At 47.0% G+C, this 23,356-nt stretch overlaps 1 protein-coding gene across 9 annotated transcripts in view; it reads left to right on the forward strand.

Annotated features, from left to right (window-relative positions):
• The window catches only part of BCOR (BCL6 corepressor), an 82,238-nt gene extending 59,996 nt beyond the window's left edge, over window positions 1-22,242 (forward strand). For all 9 annotated transcript variants that reach the window (XM_042035048.1, XM_042035056.1, XM_042035039.1 and 6 more), the window contains 7 exons: window positions 4,428-4,756; window positions 5,078-5,347; window positions 11,233-11,399; window positions 18,196-18,341; window positions 19,481-19,558; window positions 19,771-19,921; window positions 21,119-22,242. In XM_042035048.1, coding sequence (XP_041890982.1) covers window positions 4,428-4,756; window positions 5,078-5,347; window positions 11,233-11,399; window positions 18,196-18,341; window positions 19,481-19,558; window positions 19,771-19,921; window positions 21,119-21,413 — 1,436 coding nt within the window. In that variant the 3' untranslated portion in view covers window positions 21,414-22,242. The remainder of the gene's footprint in view (window positions 1-4,427; window positions 4,757-5,077; window positions 5,348-11,232; window positions 11,400-18,195; window positions 18,342-19,480; window positions 19,559-19,770; window positions 19,922-21,118) is intronic.
• The last annotated feature ends 1,114 nt before the right edge of the window (window positions 22,243-23,356 follow it).

Below are 23,356 nucleotides of genomic sequence, written 5' to 3' on the forward strand. Positions count from 1 at the left end.
TGTGAAACGGTCACAGGCAAAAATATCAGCTTCCCTTCAGTCCTAAAGCTCCTCATCTGTCCTTCTCCTTGGTAGGACTATCTGAGGCAGAAACCCCCAAACTTTGATGCTTATTGATGGGGAAGGTTCTCCAAAAGGATTTGTGGAGCAGGAGATCAAAACTTGGTTTAAAAGGAGCCTTGAGTCTTACTTCCTTGCTTTATGTACTGCCTTGGCGGGCATGGTGTCGGCTCAAACACCCCTGCCCCTCACCTTTGTACTTTCAGAGAGAGATACCTTGTAGAGATTAAACGAGGATCACTGACAAGAAGCTGTACTGTGTAAGGATGCTCTCACTTTCCCCTGCAATGCCTCCTGTGGCAGTGATAGGCTCATGGCCTTGGGAAAGAAAAAGAGGTGGCTCCCAGTTTATGCACCATTCCCAAAGGCATTTAGGTTCAGTTGCTGCCCTATGGCTATGAAAAAACTCTTAGGTTGGGAAGCTGCTATAAAACCATAAACTTGACTAAATTGCACCTCGCTAATCATTGTTCAAAGACACTGGATATCATCCAGATAATTTTGCTGGTACTTCTCCAGCCCTGTTGAAGTGTAAACTTTTTAATCTCCTTGTTCTTAGTTGACTGGGATGAGGACATTTGTGTGACAGAGCATCCTCTGCATGACAGTCTCATGGGGATGGAGACTTCCAGCTTGTCTGTCTTGCTCAGGACCAGTCCTCAAACTTTTCTTAAGCAAGCAGCGACTGTCAATGTGAGAATATACACCATCACTTGCAGCTTTTTTTTTTTTTTTTAATTTGGGGCTGGGAACAGCTGTTCTCTGTGCTCAAGCACTGCCTGCAGTTGTGGTAGTCTCTGCTGCTGGGCAGCTGGTTGTATCCCGAGGAACAGGCTGTAACAGGACATGAGGGTTGCCTCTGTGCCTCTGAAGCCTTAGTCTAACATTATCAGGATGATTTGCCACCCCTGCCTGCAAATCTCTGGGAATGTGGATGTTTCTGACTTCTGGGCTTGTCACCCCAGTTGTATTTATCCAAAGCAGTGTGGGCAGCAGGTCAAGGCAGGTGATTCTGTCTCTCTGCTCTGCTCCTGTGAGACCCCACCTGCAGTGCTGTGTCCAGTTTTTGGGTCCCCAGCGTGGGAAGGATGTGGACCTGCTCTGGAGCAAGTCCAGAGGAAGACACGAAGATAATCAGGGGGCTGGATCACCTCTGCTATGAACACAGGCCGACAGGGTTGGGATTGTTCAGCCTGGAGAAGAGAAGGCTCTGGGGAGACCATAGAGCACCTTCCAGTACCTAAAGAGGGCTGTAAGAGAGCTGGAGAGGGACTTTTGACAAGGGCATATAGTGATAGGACAAGTGCTAACGGATTTAAGCTGACAGAGAGTAGGTTTAGATTAGGTTATTAGGAAGGAATTCGTGACTGTGAGAGTGGTGAGGCACTGGAACAGGCTGCACAGGGAAACTGGCTGCCTCATCTCTGGAAGTGTTCAGGGCCAGGTTGGATGGGGCTCTGAGCAGCCTGGTCTAGTGGAAGGTGTCCCTGCCCATGGCAGGGGGGTTAGACCTGGATGATCTTTAAGGGACAATCTCCCTTCCAACCCAAACCATTTTGTGGTTCTGTGATCCTGTTGCAAAGTGATGTTGCCATGCTGGGTCTCCGGGGTGCAGCAGGTCCATGAACATGGGGATACTGCAGCCTCAGGGCATCACACTGCTTGCCCAGCCCCATGACCAAGGCAGAAGCCACGGTCTCTGTGGGGGTCCCAGCTGGGCAATAACGCTGTGCTGCTGGCGGTGCAGAGCCAGCTCTGCTGATGCTCCCCTGGGGAGCCGCAGCCGCTCACCCGGTGCGAGGAGAAAGCTCGAACAGCGCGGAAACAAAAGCCCTGAGGAGAGGAGCCAGGAGGATCTCTCCCACCGGGAAGCCTGTGCCAGCCCCTCGGAGCTGCCTGGGGCTGCAGGCAGCGTGGTGGCCCCGGGCTTGGCAGGCAGGAGGAGGCAGCTGCTGGGGTGGGAGCTGAACAAGCGAGCATTCAGGTGACGCGGCAGCAGCTGCTTTTCCGCGCGGACCTCTCAGCAGCCCGCTCCTGCGGGAAGGGAGACAGGTCCTGCTCTGAGTCAGACTTGCCACAACCCACATCAGTCAGAGGCCTGAGTTTTTTGGGGGTTTTGGTTTGGGTTTTCTTTTTTTCCGTGGATATTTAGGTATATTCGTCCTCACTCTTGTTTTTCTTCTGCCTTCACGTGGTTAGAAAGACAGGGTGGGATTTCAGGATTAACCACTTGCTGCTTTTCTGCCCGTGTTGTCTTGCATTTCCCAGGCTGATGCTTGGCTTTTTCTGTGTAGTGCTGGCCTCTTGCAGTGTTACTGATCCTGAAGCGCCTGGGCATAGCATAGCTCTCTCCATCTCCTAGCTCCAGTGCATGTTTAGCCTGGTGCCTGCTGTCACCACTGTGGAGGGTCAAAGTGAAGCAGAATTGATGACGAGTTTGCAGGCAGGGGTACACAGGTTTTGTGGTGATTAAACTTCTGCTTTCAATGCCTCGGCATCTCTGCATGGGAAAGTCTGCAGTTCTTTGAGATAAGCTTCCTGTGTTTTTTTTTTTTCCTCCATCCTTTCAGTATTCCTGTCCTTTGCCAGACCTGTGAGTTTTTCATTCTATTGTAGTTTTTCTGCATGCAGCAGTTGGTTCTTTTTGCACTCACCAGAGCTCCTCACTGCTGCATTGCATCTTTTCCATGTTTTTTTTTTTTTTTTAGTAAGTGATTAAGTAGGTAATGATGGTGCTTCTGCATTGGAATTGTGCTTTTCACGTTACTCAATTAGGTTAGTTGGGAACATGAGAATTAAACACTCCTTAATTTGTGCTGTCTACAGAGTTGGAAAGACAGCCTTGCATCCATAGGCTCAGCCTATGACTAGGTGCCTTCCTTCAGTGTTGCAAAGCCTGAAAAACTTACATGATTTTTGCTGAACAATCTGCACATCATGTGTCCCATAAATTCCCTGACATCTGCTTGGCAAGCCGTGGTATGCATCTTTTTCTAGAAAGTGGCTCAAAAGAACTGAGGGATTTCTGTTTTCATCCTTAATCTAGAAAGCCTTCTGTGAGTTGCTTTCACAGATCTATTTAAAGGAAGACTAAAGTGTGAAACTGCCCACCAGGAGGATTCTAGATTTTATTTTCTTTTTTACTGACTAGTTCCAGACCAAATCTCTTTAAGTAAGGGCGTCTCTCCTCTGAGCACCTGCTTATTTGCTCCTGCCATCTCTTGTGTTCTGAAAGTAGCATCACTTAAGAGACTTCTTGGAGCAAGGGAGCCTCTTCCAAGTTCTCAGGGTTTTTTCCATGCTTTCCCTTGGTGGTGTGGTACTGTTTGGCTGAAGTGTCCCTTCCTTTCCAGAAACCTTTAATTTTTCTGCAGAGGAGTTGGTTCTGAGGTCACCTCAATTCTCTTCCCAAGGGAAATTCAGACTATAAAAAGTCAACTTTCCTGTCGTTGTTTTGTTGTAAGCCTGCTTGCACTCTGAAAAAAACCCCAAAACTAACCATGCTTTTTGCATGTGGCCCAGATTGTGGGATCCAGCTTGCTGGAGCTAACCCCCAGAGAAAACCCAGCCCTACCAGTATCCTGCCACAGGCAGCAGAGCACTGGCCTTACTGTCCCAATGTCCCAGAGAGACTCACTTCTGGATGGAGTTCTGGGGGGAAAAAACCATCTGATTGCTTTTCTTGCAAAATCCCTGTGCTTTCTGATAGAGAGCTTGCACAGGGCTTCTCAAGGATGGCTCCTTGAGTAGTCTTTCTTCTCTTGGATTGTTTTTGAAGTCAGAATGCTGCCGAGGAGATGTTCCCTGTCTTACGGCCATCCTGGGGCTAAGCTCAGTGTCCTCACCTGTGCTGTCCCATTAAAATCTGATCCATGCTCCCACCTCTCTTCCTGTTCCCTCTTCCCTTGCCATCCTTGTGTCTGCCCTTAAACCCCACTGAGACAACCCGGGCTGGGCCCAGGCTGCTGGAGGAGTTGGTTCCCTTTCAGATCAGGCAGTCCAGTCCCAGGTAAGGAGGCGAGTTTTTCCCCCAGTGGGGCGGTGCTGCAGCGGTTCCACTCCGCCCGTGGTGGCCGGGCTGTGGCACTGCCAAGCTGGCCTGGCACGCATCCCTACGGCCCTGGCGCTGCCCGGCACCTGCGCGGGGCATTTCATTCAGGGATTTTTATTAGAGCCCGATAACTGTTAGCGTAGCATCAACGGGCGAGATGCTATTTACAGTTTGGATGTGGAACGCTTAAAATATTAATGATTTGAAAATGTAATTGTAGATCTCTTAAGCAGTCGAGGAGCTTGTGTTAAGTGCTAGCAATGCATTTTCCTTTTAACGCACCATGCGATGTGTAATGCCTTTCCTTCCCATTTAGGCTTGCCCGTATTCCCGGTGTCTCCGCACATGAAGAGCCTTTCATCCACCAATGCAAACAGCAAAAGGCAGGCTCAGCCAAGCTGTACTCCAGCCTCGAGGTTGGCTGCCAAACAGCAGAAAATTAAAGAAAGCCGGAAGACAGATGGGCTGTACACAGACGAAGAGGAGGATTTCCAACATGCATCTCTGCTGCCGAAATACAGCGAGTGTGAGAAGCCATCAGGGAAACGTCAGTGTAAAACAAAACACTTGGCACTGCAGGAGAGGAGAAGGAGGTCATCTCTGACAGGGGATGACACCACAGATATCGAAAATGCTGAAGATAAGGTATCTTTATTTAGACTTAATTGTCCACTGGCCTCTGAGAAGGCAGAGCCAGCTTGCTTAAAACCAACGCACTGTCGTGCATGCAGGGTAGCGGGCATTGCGTTCAGATTCGTCTGTGGATGCTTTGCACATTTTGTGTTTGCTTTTCTTAACCTTAGTTGTTGCAGGGGTGAAGCATCTTGTGTTTAAAAGCTGTAGCAGGTCTTTCTTAAAAAATCAAATACGAGTAGAAAGGTGTAATTCCTTGCTGACAAAACACAGTCCCATCACTGTACCGTGCAAACAGAGATTAAGAGCCCCCCACTATAATGGTTTTGACAGGTAACGGTGACGAGGAAAGTCAGGAAGCGACCGGAGCCGACTTCAGACTGCGACTCCTCGCCGGCCAAGCCGTACGAGCAGAAGCCGTACGAGCGCCTGCCGCAGACGCCCTCGCTGCTCCCCGCCCCGCCGCCCGCGCAGCTGCCCATCGCCAGCCCCCCGCAGGAGACCACCCCGAGCCGGCCGATGCCGCCCGAAGCGCGGCGCCTGATCGTCAACAAGAACGCGGGGGAGACGCTGCTGCAGCGGGCGGCACGCCTGGGCTATGAGGTAAGGCTCCCTCGGCGCCCTGCGGGAGGATGGGTTTTTTTAATATTTCAAAAGTTAAAATCCTTTTCCTGGTTTTGTAGATGGAAATTCTGTGAAGTAGCTGCTTTCAACTGGGTCGTTGAAACTTGTAGCCCCCGTTGCCCTGCTGCTTTCCCTTCCCTGGCGTGTGGGGTTTGGAGGCAGGTTGCTGTGGGAATGACACCCCACCGCTGCTGGGTCAGCTGGCAGGGATGCAGGGTGAGCAGCATCCCGTGGGAATGAGCAAAGGGTGAAGTTTTATTGGTAACCCTCACTTCCCTTTAAATATAAACCATCTGCAAACAGAACAAATGTCTTTTATTTATTTTTTTTTTTCCCCCCAAGTAATCTTTATGGTGATCTTTAATGAGCTGTATGTTTTCTGCTTTTATTGTTCGTGAAGAGCGTGTAGTTTAGGAGAAGGGTTTTATTTTTTGTTCTCTCCAAGGAGTATCTGGTATGTGACACAGGATGTAGCGCTTGGAGTGTCCTCTTGCATGATCAGACGCATCATAGGAGCACTCTGCATGCTTTATACTCAGCGTCTGGAGCTGCTTGGTATAGCTGGAACAATGTTGTCTAATGAAAGGGACCCCCTGTTGCTACAAAAATCACAAACCGATGAATCCCTTAGCTCTGCTGTTTTGAAGCACGCTTTTATTGGGGAAATATGGGCATGTAGGTATGAGCACCATTGTTGCTCGATTTCAGATCTGGTGCAGAGGTGTTTCATTGCAGAGAGCTGCCCTTGGCATGGCTGCTGGGTTTGCTGTGCTGGTGAGAGGGCTGCTTGGACCATGGAGCTGGGCTTGAGCCCCACGTGGGAAGGTGGCATCAGCCCAGGTCCAGGTGGGGCCTGCCCAGCCTTGGGGATTTGCTGAAACCTTGAAATGCCCTTTGTATAGCTGGAGAGAGCTTTCTGTGGAGCAAGGCCTTGTCCAGCTCTGGAAGGCAGGGTTTATTGGAAAGGTCTCGTTTACCCTAGACAAAAGCTTATTCTAACTCAGGGCACTTCAGCTCTAGCTGGGAGAAGTGGTTGTTACAACATTGCTATGGGATTCTCCATAGTTTAAATGGTTTTATTTTCTGTGGGTTCAAAATCAAAATGTGTTGTAGGATGTGCTCCAAACTATCGGTGCGTATTTTCTTCCTGCATGGGGTCTGTCAGGGTGAGGCTGTTGGGCACTTGGCTTTCTGTGCCTGCCACCTCTGCTCAATGGGAGCAGCTCCCGAACTTAATGATGGGCTGACATCTTGTTCAAGCAGGGACCCAGGGCTCTCCATTTGCTTTGATAGCAGGAGCTCTCTGCTGCATTGCCTGGTTGCAGGAAGGTGGGGATACCCAGGATCACCAAGGTGTAGGTAACATTGTGTGCCACCACGCCTTTCCAGTATCAGCTGGTTGAGGATTTTGATTTTCTGACTTGAATTCACACAAAAGTTCAAGCGAACACCATGCTTTTAATAGGCTTAAATATTCAGCCCATTTGATTTGATTGTTTGGGTGGTGTGGACTGTGCAGCAGTCAGTTCTGTTGCTGGAGGAGCGTGGGGCAGGGAAAGAGCCCAGTCCATGCACCCAGACTGCTGCCAGAATCTGATGTTGTCCATGTCTTTCAAGGTTCAGAGTGGGGGTGGCTGTGCCACCCTGTTGGAGCTGTTTGGCCCATGGTGAGCTGTGATAGTTTAATCATCCATGGAAGCTCCATAGCTGAGGGGTTTTTCTTGCTAGCGACGAGACTACTGCAGTTAGTAGAAAGCTGAATTTCTTCTGTCTGCAGAAAGAGAGAGAATGTCCAAGAAGTCAGTAATTCCTCTTTAAAAAAAAAAAAAAGAAAAACCTGCATGAGTTGAGGTAATATGCTGGTCAGTGACCTGTGGCAAGTACACAGGTCAGTTTTCTTCCACCCCTGTTAGCAGGGCAGCAACCTCTGGGGGCACATGGGGGCTTCCCTTGGCTGCTGTGATGGCAGCCTGAGGGCAGCCTGGCGGCCCTTCACCAGCTGGGTGGCAGGAGAGGCAGACGAGTTTGCATCATCAGGGCCACAGCTCCCAGAGGGAGCCGAGTGCTGATTCAGGACTCGGAGCTGGAAGTGGCTGGCACCGCAGGGCACCACTGAGCCCTGGCAGGAATGCTGTATTGCCCTGAGACCGGATGAGCTCGTGCCTGCCCTTGGCAGCCTGCCTGCCTTTGCAGCAGGGATGCCCTGAGGCTGTGCAGAGATCCCACTCCAAACCCTTCAGCACGCAGAGGTGCTGGCAAGCTGTGTGTATCACTCCAGGGCCCGTGGGGAGCCCAAATGCTGCGAGGCCATGAGCTTCTGTCCTTCTCTCAGTCCCACAGTGCAGATTTGCATCGTAGGAAGCAGGACACAAGCAGGACACAAGCGGATATGATTCGGTGTGTAAAGCTGACGCGAGTGTGAAATGCCGAAGGACAAACATGGCTTGTGTCTGGTCAGATAAATTGCAGGGCTGCAGCCACCAAGGCTACTTAAAGACAGTGCAGCAAATGGTCTTTGGCCCTGGAAATCCCTGATGAAGCTGGTGGGAAGCTTTGCCTTTTCCTTCCTAGGTTTCTGCACCGGGCCATGCTTCAGCAGGATGTTACCAGCCCATCCCAGGGTATGGACACTCTTGAATCCGTTCTGTTTCCCCCATTTAAAACAAATGACTTGAGATAATGGTAGTCTTAAAACTGTAATTTACTTTTTGTGAAGTGGGAATTACAGGGAGCGTAGAGTCTTCTTGGGAAAAAAAATTACAAAAAGCTTGTGTAATGAATTGACATGAGAGGAAACACTGGCTGTCTTTGTGCCTCGTGTTGCTTTTTCGTGTGTGTCTGGATGTGCTGGTTTTGGCTGGGGTAGGATTAATTTTCTTCCCAGTGGCTGGTATGGGGCAGTGTTTTGGATTTGTGCTGAAGACAGTGATGATAATATAGGGATGTTTTTGTTATTGCTGAGCAGGGCTTACACAGAGCCAAGGCCTTTCCTGCTTGTCCTACTGCCACACTGGTGTGGCATGTACACATGGTGTGCATGGGAGGTTGGGAGGAGACACAGCCAGGATGGGTGACCCAAACTGGCCAAAGGGATATTCCAGACCATGTGACATCCTGGATCAGTGTATAAAGTTGGGGGAGGAAAGAGGGGACGTTTGGAGTGATGGTGTTTGTCTGCCCAGGTCACTGATACACGTGATGGAGCCCTGCTCTCCTGGAGGTGGCCAAACACCTGCCCAGCCATGGGAAGCAGTGAATGAATTGCTTGTTTTGCTTTGCTTGTCTGCAAGGCTTTTGCTTTCCCTATTAAACTGTCTTTATCTCAGCCCATGAGTTTTCCACCTTTTATCCTTCCAGTTCTCTCCCTGGTCCTGCTGGTGGGGGAGTGAGTGAGTGGATGCCTGGGGCTTGGCTGCTGGCTGGGGTGAAACCAGTGGACAGTGGACTTGGAAAGTTCTCTCATCAGTTTGGTATTAAATCCTTCCTGGGAAGGCAGTGAAATTAGTGGAGTGTGTGGTAGGGTGTTTAAACACACGTGAAGGCAGAGCTTATCCAGGCACGGGGAGTTCCCAGTGTCACTGTCACAGGAGCAGGAGCTCCAGAGCATCATCCTGCCCTTGCACAGCTCCCCTAGTGTTCCTGCATCCTGCCCAGCAATGGGCAACGCTTCTGGGGTTTGTTGTGATGCTGGGGGAACTGTTAAGGCTCAGCATATAATGCCTCACCCAAGGGCATTTCCAGGTTGGGTGTGGGAGGAACTGTGCTTCTTGGAGCATGGGGGATGCAGACCTCTTCCCCTGGTAAAGGAGTACCTAAGAAGGGCAGCTCCTTGCATATGAGGATGGATCATGCATATGTGCACATTTTGGCGTTGCAAGCAGCAAGAGGTGGAAGTGTCCAGTTGTGTTCTGGTTTGACTCTTTGGATTAACTGCGAGTGATTTTCAGATTGCTGGTTTAAATAGAGCACCTGAACAGACATTAAAGTGCCCTGTGGCAACTCTCACAGCCTTCCCCGAACCTTAGTGAGAAATGCTTGTGAAACCAAAAGTGTGTTTGTGGCACCACATGTTCCTGTATTCGGCAGTGATGGCTAATTTTTTTGTAAATTGAATAAATCATGTTAAAAAAAGTTAATGAGGCATTTAATTAATTAACAATGTAGAGTTTTATGGTCTTTATGGTTACATTTTGTGGTTAATGACATTCTTCTTATAGCCTCTTAACACAGAATTGCCCGACAAAATTAGCTTTTTTGTCCAGTAGTAGGTATTCCACCCTAGGATGAGCCTTTCCTTTCTACAAAAATAGATGAAACATCTTTTATTTTGAGTTGCAAAATCTATTTTAAATGGTGACTGCATGCTAAAAGTGGAGCTGAATACAGCAGCTGCTTCTGCTACCTATATCCATCTGCTAATTTGCCTGGCAGGGTGGTCTGGTTTTGAAGGAAAATTCATACCTCCGGAGTATAATTTGCACAGCCCTTTCTTATGGGCTCGAGCATGTGCAGGGTAAAGAGCATCCGTTCTGGACTGATTTCTGGCCTTTGGGCTGATTAGTAGGAGCATTCAGAGCCCCTGTCTGGTGAGAGGTGGGACTGTGGGGGTCCCGGGTTAAACCGGGGGGGTGCATCAGGGGTAGGTGGGTGCATCCCTCGTGGCAGGTGGAGGGGGTGCTCTGGAGCCTGGGACAGGCAGCTCATTAGCTCCCAGCTCTAGCCTGGTTAGTGAGGGCCTGCTAAAAGAGCAGCTTCATGCTGTATCCTGGATACCGGCTCTCGAGTCAGGTGTGCCCAGAGCACAGATTATTGCGGGCTTTCCGGTTTATTTTGAAACGGGAAGAACAAATGCATTGCGCCCGACAATTCCGTTTTATTCTCTTGTTTTGGCAAAACAAGCACTCGCCCCCTCCGTGCCGTATCTGGCTTTGCAAGGATGTCACTCAAATGCAAAATGAATGGTTTACCACTAATCTGGGAACGTGGGGGCTGTTTTATGCATTCAACATCTCTTAGAAATGTGTTTTGGTTTTTTTTTTTTTTGCTTTCTTTTGCATCCGACACAAGTCGAGGAAGACTCGCACCATCCTAAATTTTTGGTTGAGTGATGGAGCAGTCATTGTTCCAAGGCTGCATGGCAGTGCAGAGCTGAGTCTGGCCCAGGCTCTGGAGCGTGGTGTATTTGACTGCAAGATGAATTGTGTTAAATTCACATGGCTTCCTGCGGCGCCGGGCTCGTTATTGGAACCTGGCGCCTGGCTTTAGTTCTGCATGCAGAAAACCGGGGTGGGTGAAAATGGGATTTCCCTCATCTCGATAGAGCCAGGCTGGTTTTTGTTTGCTGATAGCAAACCATCCTTTGTGTGTCTTAAATGTTTCGGGTCATGCACTTTTTAAAATCAAACTGATGTCGGCTGTGCTGCTGTTACACTCGCAGAATTTTCTGCTAAAAATGCAGATGTAAGAGTAACAACCTTCCCTCTAGCTTTATGTGTGGAAGTCTTCAGAAGTGGAACATCATGAGTGTTGTCTGAAATTTTCACATTCTCCCTCTGTGACAGTTCCTGATGTTGAGGGTTACAGGGTTCTGTGGGTCATGGAGCTCTCGATGTCACTTTGCCCAAATTAGTCTGCCCAGGGAAGTCGTGGTCTCTGCTGTCTCCTGAACAGACAGGACTGTCAACAGCTCCCTTTTATTTTCCTTTTGACTGGCCCATCTCGTAGAGGGTAACTTAGCATATCATACGGGTTTTGTGTTTTTGTCCCCTTCCCCACCCCCCCCTTTTCCTTCGAGCAGAGAAATCTGCGCCATTTACACAGCAAGAAATAACTCGATGTTCATCTGTCTTCCCTCCTGTTTCCAGGAAGTGGTTCTGTATTGTTTGGAAAACAAGGCGTGTGATGTGAATCATCGTGACAACGCGGGTTACTGTGCCCTGCACGAGGCCTGTGCCAGAGGCTGGCTGAGCATCGTGCGGCACCTCCTCGAGTACGGCGCGGACGTGAACTGCAGTGCTCAGGATGGAACCAGGTTAGCAGCACCCCTGGCCCACCCGCGGCTCATCACTACCTCCCTTCCCTCTGTGCCTCTCCTTTATCCTCTCCTTGTCCCCCCATCCCACCCTCTGACGCTCAAAGCAGGTAGCGCTGCCTTACTGCTGCTCCTTGGGCAGGGGCGTGCAGGACTCGGTGACCTCCTCTGCTCTCCGGTTAATAAAGCAGTGGGGACACGCTTCTGTTGTGACTCGGCTTCAGGGTAATTTCTTTTTTTCTTCTGGGAATTTTAATAAGTTGTGCTTTGGTTGTTTTTTGTTAGTTAGTGGAATTGCCAGCTGCAGGGCAGGAAGGAGTGATACTTGAGCTGCAGTCCTGCTCATGTGCCCTCCAGGTCCTTTGAGTTGTGCCAAAAGAGTGGAGTTTGCCTTGTTAGCAGGGTTACTTTTGAGAGCACTTCAGGCTTTTGTGGCGATCGGGTGTGCGAGCCCTGTATATGCTGTATAAAAATGTTGTTTGCTGAACTGTTAAACTATCTGCTCCTTTGATATTTTGGATTTACTTTTTTCTTTTTTTAATCCCGAATTAGCCTTTTTTTTTTTTTTTTTCAGTTTCCTTCACAGATTAGTAGGGGTGCTTAGTTCCTGTGCTGCCAGAATAGATAGCGAGCTTTTCTTTTTTTTGCTTTGTGGAGAAAAAAAATGCTGCTCCGGATCTGTTTTTAAGCTTCTTGTGTATCTCCTAAAGCACCTCTTTGACCACCTCTGCGAGGCTGACCTTGGGGTAACTTGTCCTGAGCATATGCAGAGCGTTATTCAGTCTATGCATTTTGGGGACAGGTCTCTTTGTATTCTGCCAATCTCCTGCAGCTTGTTATCTTAAATGGTTTATCGCCTTCCCTATCACCATCCAAATAGCCAGGGAGGTAAAATTAGCGTAACTAAGAGCCTGCTTCTTTTGTTTTTAAGCTCTTTATTTATTAACTTGGGAAGGGAGGAGTCATGAAAACAAAAAGAGAGCTGGTTAGGATGGTCCATTAAAAGTTCATGATGGTCCATTGTTACCGGCCCATCACCAGCTCATTACAGCCCAAAGGAAAGCTTTTTGGAGAAACATTAAAACCCTGACTGGATTGTCAGATTCCTCCTCTGTCGCCCACTTCTTTGTAAGAGTTCTGAGCTCTCCAGGCTGCCAAACAGCCTCGCATTTTCTGCTGCCTTCAGCTTTAATACGTGACCTGTGCCAACAGCAGCGAGTTGCCGTAAGAAGAATCCTAAATTATTTTTGTCTCACTTGCTGGAATAACCTATATAGAAAATTATCCCCGGGAAGTGTCTGATCGGTCTTAATCACCCGCCAGTTCAGAGTCCACCTTTGATTTCTAGTCACAGACGGAGCTGATTTTCAAGAAAGAAACTTGGCCAATGTACCCTGAAAAGTTGTTTTGGGGAAAATGGATTTTAGAAATGAACATAATGATGATCTGATCATAGATGATAATGTCAGAACTCAGCGTGCTGTAGCCTCTCTTTTCTGAGGGCAGACTTACTTTTCATTTGGAAAGGTGCCCAACAGACAGCAAGAATCCAAAACACAACTAATATACAGAGGAAAGATGGTTTTAGTTGGGCAGGAGAGAGAGCAGAAGCTTCTGTAAGGAACTTTGGGTCTGTGTAATGCACTGCCTTTTGGCGGAACCAGACTTCTCTGTCTCTGTAGAGTAAAACAGGACATTCATAAGACAAGTCCCATTTCTCTCTTGAAAGTTTTTCTCCTTTAAGTTTTAGGAGGAAAGATGTGTCAGTCTTCCTCAGCTGTGTTGGTTTTAAAATTAAATTCCTGAACATGTTCAACGCTTAGAAATACAATAAAGTCTTAAACAGAACAACAAAAAAACCCCAAAACAAAACCCAAAATAACGCACCATAAAGACTTGTCCTCCTCCCCTGCTCTTTAAATGACACTTAATATGCTTTTTGTTTTCCCCTCTGCCACCTCACCTATCCAGAGGTACTTTTGGTCGTGCTGTGGAAGCTCTCAAGCTGCAGACGGTGACAGTGGGTGTGTGTAGTTCTGTTCAGTTAGTGTCAAGCAGCGCACAGGGGTGATGTAACTGTGATGCAACTGCGTGTGCTGTGTTAGTGCAGCTGTGGCAGTGAGGGGTCACCTGAAGCTTTGGGCGCTCTTATTTGCTGCCTCTGCCGACAGCTTTTTTGGAGGACACTCTGAAAAGTTGTGGCAGGTGAGGATATGGCTTTGGTCTGTACAGGATGTCCACGTGAGTGTGAAGGATGCAGGGAAGTTCTGTGCATCTCTCAGTCCTGTCTGAAGTGCTGCGGGTCCTCTGATCAGGGTGCTGGCTTTGCATGTGTGTGTTTTGGGATGAGGCACGCGTTCAGCCTCTGGTTCCTGATAGTATCAGGAATCTCGGTGAAGTCAGAATCAAACAAAGCACCAGACTGTGGTGTAGGGGGCAAGGAGGTGACAGCATTTGGGAATGGTGCAGCCCTTCTCTTCACCGCAGCTCGGCACAGGATGTCCCTCTCTGCCCTATTCACAGCACATCTGGCCAGGCTAAATGTGGTAGGTCTTGGATGTTTTTCCCCTTAAACTCTGTGCTGATAGACCGCATGCAGTGCCTGCAGACCCTGAATACACAAGCACTCTGCTGCTCAATTAGTGCCTAATCAAAGATTATTGTAGAACCCAGAGATCTTTAAGACCTGTCTCCGAGGTGCTGCAGTCACTGAGGGCTCTTAATCGTCTTACCTATAAATAATAATAGACCGTGCTTAAGAGGTGAGAGCTTCCCTTCCCTGACAGGACCCCAGAAAGTGCAGTAGCTCGACAAGGGGTGTTCGAACTGACATGAGCAAGGCTGTTTGCCACGTCTGTTTGGCCTCATCTCGCTGTTCCTCTCCTCTTACCTCTGCAGCATGCCTTAGCTGAACCCGTGCCACTATAGAAACAAAGCCACATGCCAGAAATACAGGCGTCCCCTGCCTATTAGCGAGGGCTTCACGTTGCTTCAGAGTTCGCTTGCTGGATTCTCTCTCCGCAGCCAGTTTTGCTGTATCCTTCCCGCTGGCAGCTGATGAGCTCAGCCTTTTTTATTTTTTTCCCTGCGAGGACCATGCCAAGATGGCTCTCTTCCTGTGTCCTTTCAGCTGGTCTTGGCAGAGCCATACCTTCCAGCAGCTAATTTCGTTAAAGAAGAGTCAGCCTGCGTAGCTGCCCTCCTGCAACTCGCACCGTGCCTCTTCCGTGGGGCAGCCTTGCGTAACGGAGCGGGTGGAAACAAAAACACAACGCCAAAATATGGCATTGCTCGGCGAGTTACAGGACCTCTTACTGCAGCGAGGAGAATTCTGGTGGTGCCTGGAAGGCTGAGAGCAAACCCTGACTGGTCTAAATACTTTATAATTTTGGTGGTGGAATGATAAACCCCCAGTGAAATGTTTTCCTAACTCTAGTGGTGGTAAAAATAGTAGGAAGAGTTCGACAGTACACAAGAGAGGGTTGAGATGTGTGTCTTTCGTAGGATATTGCAGCTCTTGAATGTCCCCAGATTCTTCTGGGGCCTTTTGAAGGGTTTGTTTTAGAAACGAGCTGTGCTACGTTAACTATACCGTTAGGGATAGAGAGTGTTTATTTCCACGAAGCTCAGGGCAGAAGAGATTGTATGGGCAAAGCAGCCCAGGAGAGGACTCCCAGGGATCTTTTTTTCCCCCACTTCTGAAAAAGTTGCCTATTCCAGTAGTTGCTTTTGCATCCTACAAAGAGGATGGTTAAACTCTGCCAAGACCGAAGAATACTCCCTCCTCTGCTGGCCCTGCTGGGAGAAGCAAACGAATAGCTGTGCCTTTGCATGGTCCCGCTCTTGAGCTTGCCAAGAAGCTGTTCTAGCCAGTAAAAGAGTCTGTCAGTGCTCTGTTTTGGCCTTTTCTCCCTTAACTTATCTATGGGGAATCTCCTTTCCCCCCCCCTCCCTGCCAGTGTTTTCTTTCCTTCCTTCTATTTATTGTTCTTCCTTCTTCCGCACTGCTTTACACGCCTTTCCTTCCCCATGCCTCTATAAATTCCCCTCTTATGCCCGGGCAGCCTCCCTGTGTACTCTTAGATGATGAATCTGGGTCTGCCTTCCCTGCTGCCTCTGTCTGCAGCACTGCGTTGGGCTTGGTGACCTGTAAAAAGGGAGAAGGAGGTTCCATCACAGGGTTACAGCCCATGTGCTGCAATTTTTCCTTCCTGGGAAATGCCCAGGCACCCTTTAATAAACTCGTCTGAGTGTCGTTAAATCAATTGAAACACTGGGCGGTGATTTAGATGCTGTTTTTAATAAGTTAAGGGATCATCTTGAATTCATTACTGCTTCAAAAGCCACTTAGGTAAGTCAGTTTAAAATAAAACCCAAATGCAAACAAGAAAACCCGCAAACCAGTAATCCCACAACACTCCTCAACCCCCTCCCAGAACCAGAAAATTGTAATTCTGAAATAAAATTTAAAAAGAGTTCAAAATTAAAGACTCCAGTAAAGCGAGGGAGTGGGGGAGAAAGGGCATTCCCAGCACTTGGCAACAGCCGTAACTCTCATCTGCTCCCGGTGCCTGTTGCCAGACTTTCAGCCAGGGATGCTTCGTGCCCAGTGGAGGACAGGAGGTTTTGCAGCAAGGCTGACCTTTGCTGCTGTAGCTGCTCAGAGTACCGTGACCCAGCAGCTCAGGCCTCAGATGCTTGCTGACAGCAAGGAACACCCGATACTTCTGCATCCTCTGTGTCGGCACCTGTGTTATTTGTTGCCTCCTGCTTGGTGTCACCTGGGATGTGACACTGTGATACAGCACTGACCAGATCCTGGATGTGATGCTTCCCCTGTGGGGAAGCACTGAGTCAGTAGGTGGAGGTGGGAAGGTGAGACTTGCAGGGCATCCTGGGAATGCTGGCTCCTCCAGCACTGTCTGTGTCAAAGGCATCAGTTTCAGTGTTATGTTAGAGACATTCCCTCAGAAACTGAGAAAGGGATATCCTGACCCTTTGCAAGTGATCCTCATGGACCTCTCTGGTCTTAAAATGTGAAGGTGGCTTTCTGAAGAGTGATATGTTGGGATTTGAAGGCGTCCACGTGTTGTGCTCTCTGCTGCCGAGGGTCTGAGGGTTGGCACAAGCTGGACTGAGGACTGTGCTCAGCAGCTCGAGGATCACCTGCTTCTTCACTGTTGCTGGCATGGGGTGTATAGGAGGCAGGCAGCATGGGATAAGCCCTCTTTCCATAGGGAACAAGCCAGCAAGTCCCCAAGTACACCTCCTCATGTCAGTCTCTTGTTTACATGTCAAAACCAGTATGACATGCAGCTTTCCAGCAAGATGGGGGCAAGCAAGAACCCTTCACGTGTAGCCTGTGTTAGTCACCCTAAGTCACACACAGCCTACTGGAAAGTACTTGGAGTAAATATATCTGGAACATCTTTTAGAGACTTACCAGAGTCCCCCTCCTCCCCTTCCTACCAGCAGTGCGGTGTGATAGATGGGAAAACAGTGGTGTGCTGTTCTCTTCTGACTGCTTGGATCCTCCCCTCCTCTGTCCTGAGCTCACGTGGATGCCAGGTCACGCCAAAGCAGTGGTGACATAGAGGGGACATTGCCATGTGAGGCAGGAGTGGTGGGATGTGACCTCTTGGCAGGAGAGAGTTGAAGCCCTGGTTGTCAGCAGAGCGTCGCTTGGCAGATGGGGAGATGGAGCGGAGAGGTTTGCTTGGCTGTGCTTCCAGATGACTTCCCCTTTTAACGTCATTGTGAAAGCTTTCCAGGAAGGCAGTGTGTGATCCCGGTTAAAGTCCTTCCTTGCCTTTAAATACAAGCTTCCTGAGAGCTTGAAAGCCTTGTTGGGGGGTAGCAGTATTGACAGCCCAAAGGAGGAGTGTTGAGCTGAGTTGGACTGCCATGATCCCTGTCCACACATTGGACTCTGCTTTTAGTTCCCTGCTCTTGCTGTCTAAGGAAAAGATGGGATTTTAACACATCTTCATTAGTCTGAAGGGTAATACGTTCTACTTCCAGACAACTCCCCGTTACATATAATCAATTTTAAAGGCAAAAAGTTAATGCGATTTATAATTAGTGATAAGGAATTCTAAACCTGGAATTGCAGGGCTGTGTATTAATGAATAATCCTTCTGAAGGCTCACAAAATCTATGTCTGAGCTTGTATAGATTGCTCATGGCGCATAAAATGCGTTAATTTCTGGGTGGACTACACTTTAAAATAACATGTTTTTCTATTCTCTGATTAGAAGGGTTGAATTGTGCTGCAAATATATTCACAAGTATTGTTTAAAGAGGATGTTCTGCGTGGAAGTTTAATTCCTAGCAAATTTTCATAACTTATTTCTGTGTACGTAATTTAGAAGCTTTGGGTAACTGATTTCCGTGCTTGCCCAGAGGCAGGCTGAATGAGCCTTTCTCCACAACACGCTGTTAAATTGGCAGAGATTTGGAACGGTAGAGTGACTTGCAGCAAAATGATGTTTGTGAGGCTTCACACAAACTCCTGCTTTCTGTTACAGCGGTGTAATTATTTTACTGTCCTTCGAAAATGTGTACAGCAAGGAGTAGACGTAACAGAAATACCTGCCCTGAGCAATCTGACTGAAGACAAGAGGGGAGGGGATGATGTGCAAGTAAAACCGACAATAAGATGATTGGCAGCTGTATTAATAGTGTTACATTCTATAAATAACTTTGATCTACAGTCAGAAGTTTCTTGTCAAAAACATTTGCATAATACTGTTGAGTCAAAATGTAACACGGTGATTTTTCTTTTCCTTCACACCAGACCAATCCACGATGCGGTCGAAAATGACCACTTGGAAATTGTCCGCCTGTTACTGTCCTATGGTGCTGATCCAACACTTGCAACCTACTCTGGGAGGACCATTGTGAAAATGACCCACAGTGAACTCATGGAGACCTTCCTCACAGGTCTGTGCCCACATTGCATAGGGCTTTCTGGTCCTGGCAGATGGGGGCTTGTTCCCTGTCCCAAAAAGTCCCACCCTCCTGGCAGGGGTGACTTCATGCCAAGGAGCCATGGGGTGGGGTGGGCTGCAGTAGCTCCCTCTGTGCCTGCAAAAACCCAGAGGCTGCAGGTGGGAAGCACAGCCATGCTTGGGGGCTCCTTCTAATTGAAACTCTTAATAAGTCATAAGGATTATTCCACTGTCAGATTTGATAGGTGGGTAGGAGGTCAGCGGGCTGTTTCGGTGCCTTCAGTTTTCTGCTTGAAATGTGAAAACAAGAACCTTGCCAATTCAAATAGCTGTTTGTTAAACATACTCATGTTTTCCCATGGTCTTGCTTTTTATCTTGGACTATTTTTGGTTTTGCCAGTTCTGCCGTGTTTTATATCTGAAATACTGTAAAACTACATTAAAGGCTCTTGTCTTTAAACATGTCCATGCTGTAACATGGTTTTAGGGGGTTTTTTTCCTCTTAGTTTTGGATGAAGACACTTACATTCCCTAATAACTTACCTCTGAGCATTCACAGTCCATGAGTTTAAGTATTCACCTGTTTTACCTGTTTAAAGGGTGCAGTATAGAAGGCACGTAAGTGTATCAGGACTCCAGTCTGATACAAAGTCCAGCATCTTTGACTTCCTAGCATCCTGAATCCCAGTATCTTTTCACCAATTCAGCTTGTAAATCTCCCAAATTATATCTGTAGAAGAGAACTACACCTTCTGAACATATCTGTGTGGAAAAACCTTGTTCATCAGTTTATTTGGGGGCCACAGTTTCACCCTCAAGTTGGTGTCCGGTGTAAAATGTGAAGGCCAAAAAAATGAGATCTTCACAAAAATGAGATGCTGCTCTCAGTTTCTGAAGCTGAAGCTTGGATCTGTCCCTGTTAGACCTTTGATGTGGTGTGTCATTATTTGATGTGGGGGAATGGCATGTATATGCTGTTGTTTGTAGCATGTGTGCCAGGAATATGGTGAGGGATTTTTTGATGGAAGGTATGGAGGATGCGTATTGAGGCTCTGTTGACGCACGGTCTGCTAAACTTGCCAGCTTTTTGTTCTCATCAGTATGTTTTTGTTGTTGTTTTTTCCTCTCCAGAGTATTTAACTGACCTGCAAGGTCGAAGTGTTGATGACCCTGGTTTGTACTGGGATTTCTATGGCAGCTCTGTGTGCGGTGAGCAAATGTTGCCCTTTATTTCTTTGTACGCAGAGACTTTAAAAACATGGGGCACGTGGGGGTGGAGGGGGCTGTTCTGTTGTTGTGGTGGAGGAAGCTAGGAAGGAAGCAAACTGATTTTGTTTACAGATCACGTTACTGAGAAAAAAAGCAAGACCTGCAACAGTCTTTTCATTGCTGACTTAGCACCTTTATTCAATTTTATTTAGATCCAAAAGATGAATCTGGATTTGATGTCTTGGCAAATCCTCCTGGCCCTGGTGATGAAGATGAAGATGGCTTCAGTGATGTGTTTGAATTTGAATTTTTGGATGAGCCTCCCTTACCGTGTTACAACATTCAAGTGTGTCTCTCTCAGGGGTAAGAACAAGTACAGGTTTTGGGGTAAAAACATGTGGGATGTCCTGCTTGGGGTTGGTGGCAGTTTGTGATGGTGGAGAAAAGCACAAGACATACAATTTTAACATAAATGAGAGATCAATATTTTAGCTGCTGGGGTTTTTTGGAAATAAACTAATAGGAGGTGAGAGGGTCTGGTTTGTCAGGGCTGAGTTTTTACTGCCATATTCCAAAGCAGGACAAGTGACATTTGAACACAAATCCCTTTCCTCATCCCAGACAGGCATCTTGTTTATAACTTCCCAAAATAGAAGTGCTTCTAGCACTTAAATTTGGATATCATGTTTGTAAGGTGTTAATTGTATTTTGCGGGCTTTCCTGTTCTGCTGCTGAGTGGACACGCTTTTGTGGATGAAAAAAGGACACCATTACTGCTTTTCTAGACTTTGTTGCAAAACTGGTTTAAAGCTCTGAATTGGAATAAACAAATAAGCTTCTTAGGGAAGATTCTATGATACTTAATAATAAGCAAAGACCTGGAAAGTTGTATTATCTATTATATTTAAGATATAAATTAGATTTGTATACAACTGTTGTTCACCATTTGCACCGATTTTGATGACAGCTGGTTTTAAATACTCATCATGCAGGAGTGTGGGTTTTAGCATGATTTTGTTACTTGTGTGATGGATATAACTTAAGTTCCCTGAAGTAGACAACTACAAAGATTGAATTTAAAAACTGTGTTGTTTATCTGACAAAAAACCAACTCACTGTTGACTTCTATTTAATATTGGCATCTCTAGAAGTCAGAGGTGCTGAATTTTGTGGTTATAAGTCATCTACTAATTTGCAGATTGAAAGTTGGGCTCAGCTGGGCTAACCTTCAGCTGTATGAGTTGGGGTGGCTACTGGCCCACGTGGGCACTGAGGAGCCCACGTTTTATAGGTTCCAGTGCCCCTGTGTGCCTGGATCCCTCCTTCCTCAAAGCTGCAGGCAGCAGTACTCTGAATAAATACATACACACCTGCTCATCTGTTACATTTGACCCCTGGGCAGCAGCCTTGATTTCAGAGGGGTCGTTTGTGGATCAGGGAGGGTTTTACACAGAGCAGTGTGGGGAAGAGTCAAGAATCCTGTGACTTAATGTCAGTTATTGGAGCAATCCTGTGACTTAATGTCAGTTATTGGAGCCTCTTTCTCCTTTGCTTCTGCAGACCACGGAACTGGCTTCTGCTCTCGGACGTGGTGAAGAGGCTAAAAATGTCATCTCGCATCTTCCGCTGCAACTTCCCCAACCTGGAAGTCGTCACCATCACGGAGGCAGAGTTTTACAAACAGACTTCCCTCAGCCAGTTGTTCTCTTGTGCTATGGACCTTGAAGCCTTTAACCCAGAGAGCAAAGAGCTGTTGGACTTGGTAGAGTTCACAAGCGAGCTCAAGACTCTGCTCGGCTCCGAGCTTCACTGGTTGCATCCGCACGAGGACCCTCCCTTCGACATCCTCTGGTGAACCTTCAGGCCATTTAATGTACAGTGCTCTATACAGTTACTTCTTTATGTATATGTGTTCAAATGAAATTGTTTCTGTAAAGAAAGGACACTATTAAATATGAAAATATCTTTCCTTTATATAAGAGATCTGAATTCCAGTTGGATGGATTTTGGAAGAATTTTTTTTTAAATTCAATCAGTTTTTACAAAATTGTTATATAATGTTTCTTTAAATGCACACAGGCTTTGGGATAAGTTTGTTATTACTCGGAACACATTTTTTTTTTAAAGAACACACCCACACACATTGACTTTGTTTCATACAAAGCACTGATTACACAGAACATACTTTTTCTAGGTGATGTGATCAAAGTCGTGTGGCTTGTTTGGGAGATAGAATTCGGTAAGGCACTTGGTGATATTATTTTCATTTTTTTTGTTTACAGAATTACCTGCTTTGGCCAGGTAAGCACTATTGAATATAATTCAATAGTTTGTAATATAAATTAAACCATATCCATACGCATCAACTAATTGTAAGAACTTTTATATCCTAATTTAAAAGCTGTGAAATTTAGTTTTCACACATCAAACCGGATTGTTTATATATGTTTAAACATTTTATGCTCTTTATTTAAAGAAGACTTTGAACTATTTTTTCTGTACCTTGTAAAATATTGAAAAACTAACATATGTTGAAGTTGCTTGAAACTGTACATAAACTAAATTTTCTGAATTGTGTGTTCATGTTTGAGATCTGTGTTTTAACTTTGTAAGTAAATCTTCTGCCTTTGTATTTATATTTTACAAAAATTTTCTTAAAGGCAATAAAACTGTTGAGAAATGAAGAGGCTAAAGTGACTCCCATTAACTCCATGCCTGGTTGTGACATGAGCTTCATCTCATTAGTGTTTATGAAAGGAGGGAGTAGTTTCTGAAGTGGGGCAGGGCTGGTAGAGGTGCAGGCAAAGCAGCTGATGAAATCGGGGCCAATACAATCTGTATTGGCTTTCTAAATTCAATGTTGCAAGAAAACATCAGGCAGGTTTTTTGGTGGGACAGAGGTTTAAAAATGGTGTTCACAATACCTTCTGCACCTTTTTGCTAAAGAATTGTGAATAGGTTGGGTCATTTTCCCTCCTTTGACATCCTTATAACTTCCATTGGCTAATTCTCTTTTCAATGAAGCCTGCAGAGTGGAGGAAAACAGTAGCAGGGGAAATGCTTCTGTTTTAATGTGGAGCATTAAAGCTGTGAGCACATTTTGGGGGGATCTAAAGGGACAGTGACCAGAATGTCACTTTTGCATAGCTTGGGAACTTGCACCTAAGAGGCTGGGCTCTCTGGGCTTGGGCAGACCCTCTCTGCCTTCCCCTTGTGGAAGGAAGTTCTTGCTGTGAACTCAAACTCCTGAGTTTTAATTTGGGGCTGTTATTAAGAGTAGTATGTCCTATGATAGTCAATTGCTTCTGAGGTGTTTAAATCACACTGCTCTTCTGATGAGGGCCAGGACCCCACCCAGAGGGTCTTGAGCAGAGCACCTGGTCAGTCTGGGAGAAGAATCTGGGAAGAAGTTTCTCCATTGTCCTGAAGGCTGAAGGTAAGGGGGAATGATGTCTCATTTCTGAAGGTGCCCTGGAGGGGAAGACTCAGACCTGCTGCCTCTCGCGGTGCGTTGCTGGTGAGTCTCCTGCCAAACGTTTGTACTGTGTGGCTTTACAGCGGGGCTGTTCCTGTGGGTAAGGTGGTTTTGTAGCTGAGCCAAGAGGTGAGAGAAGGGTCCAAAAGCTGCCTGCTGCTGGAAGCTGAAGTCCCATTTCTGCCCGGGACAGGGAGTTTTTAGTCCTAATACATCTGCTGACATCTTTTTTCCAGATTTTGGGTAAGGAGGATGATGGTCTCTCCTGCACAGCTTTTATGTGCATGCTGTATTTCCTTTTAAAACAGTCTCCAGCTTTGCAA

This window comes from Corvus kubaryi, unplaced genomic scaffold (genome assembly GCF_017639235.1).
Source record: "Corvus kubaryi isolate FWS band 111438036 unplaced genomic scaffold, C.kubaryi_AGA036_p1.0 133, whole genome shotgun sequence".
Lineage (NCBI taxonomy): Eukaryota > Metazoa > Chordata > Aves > Passeriformes > Corvidae > Corvus > Corvus kubaryi.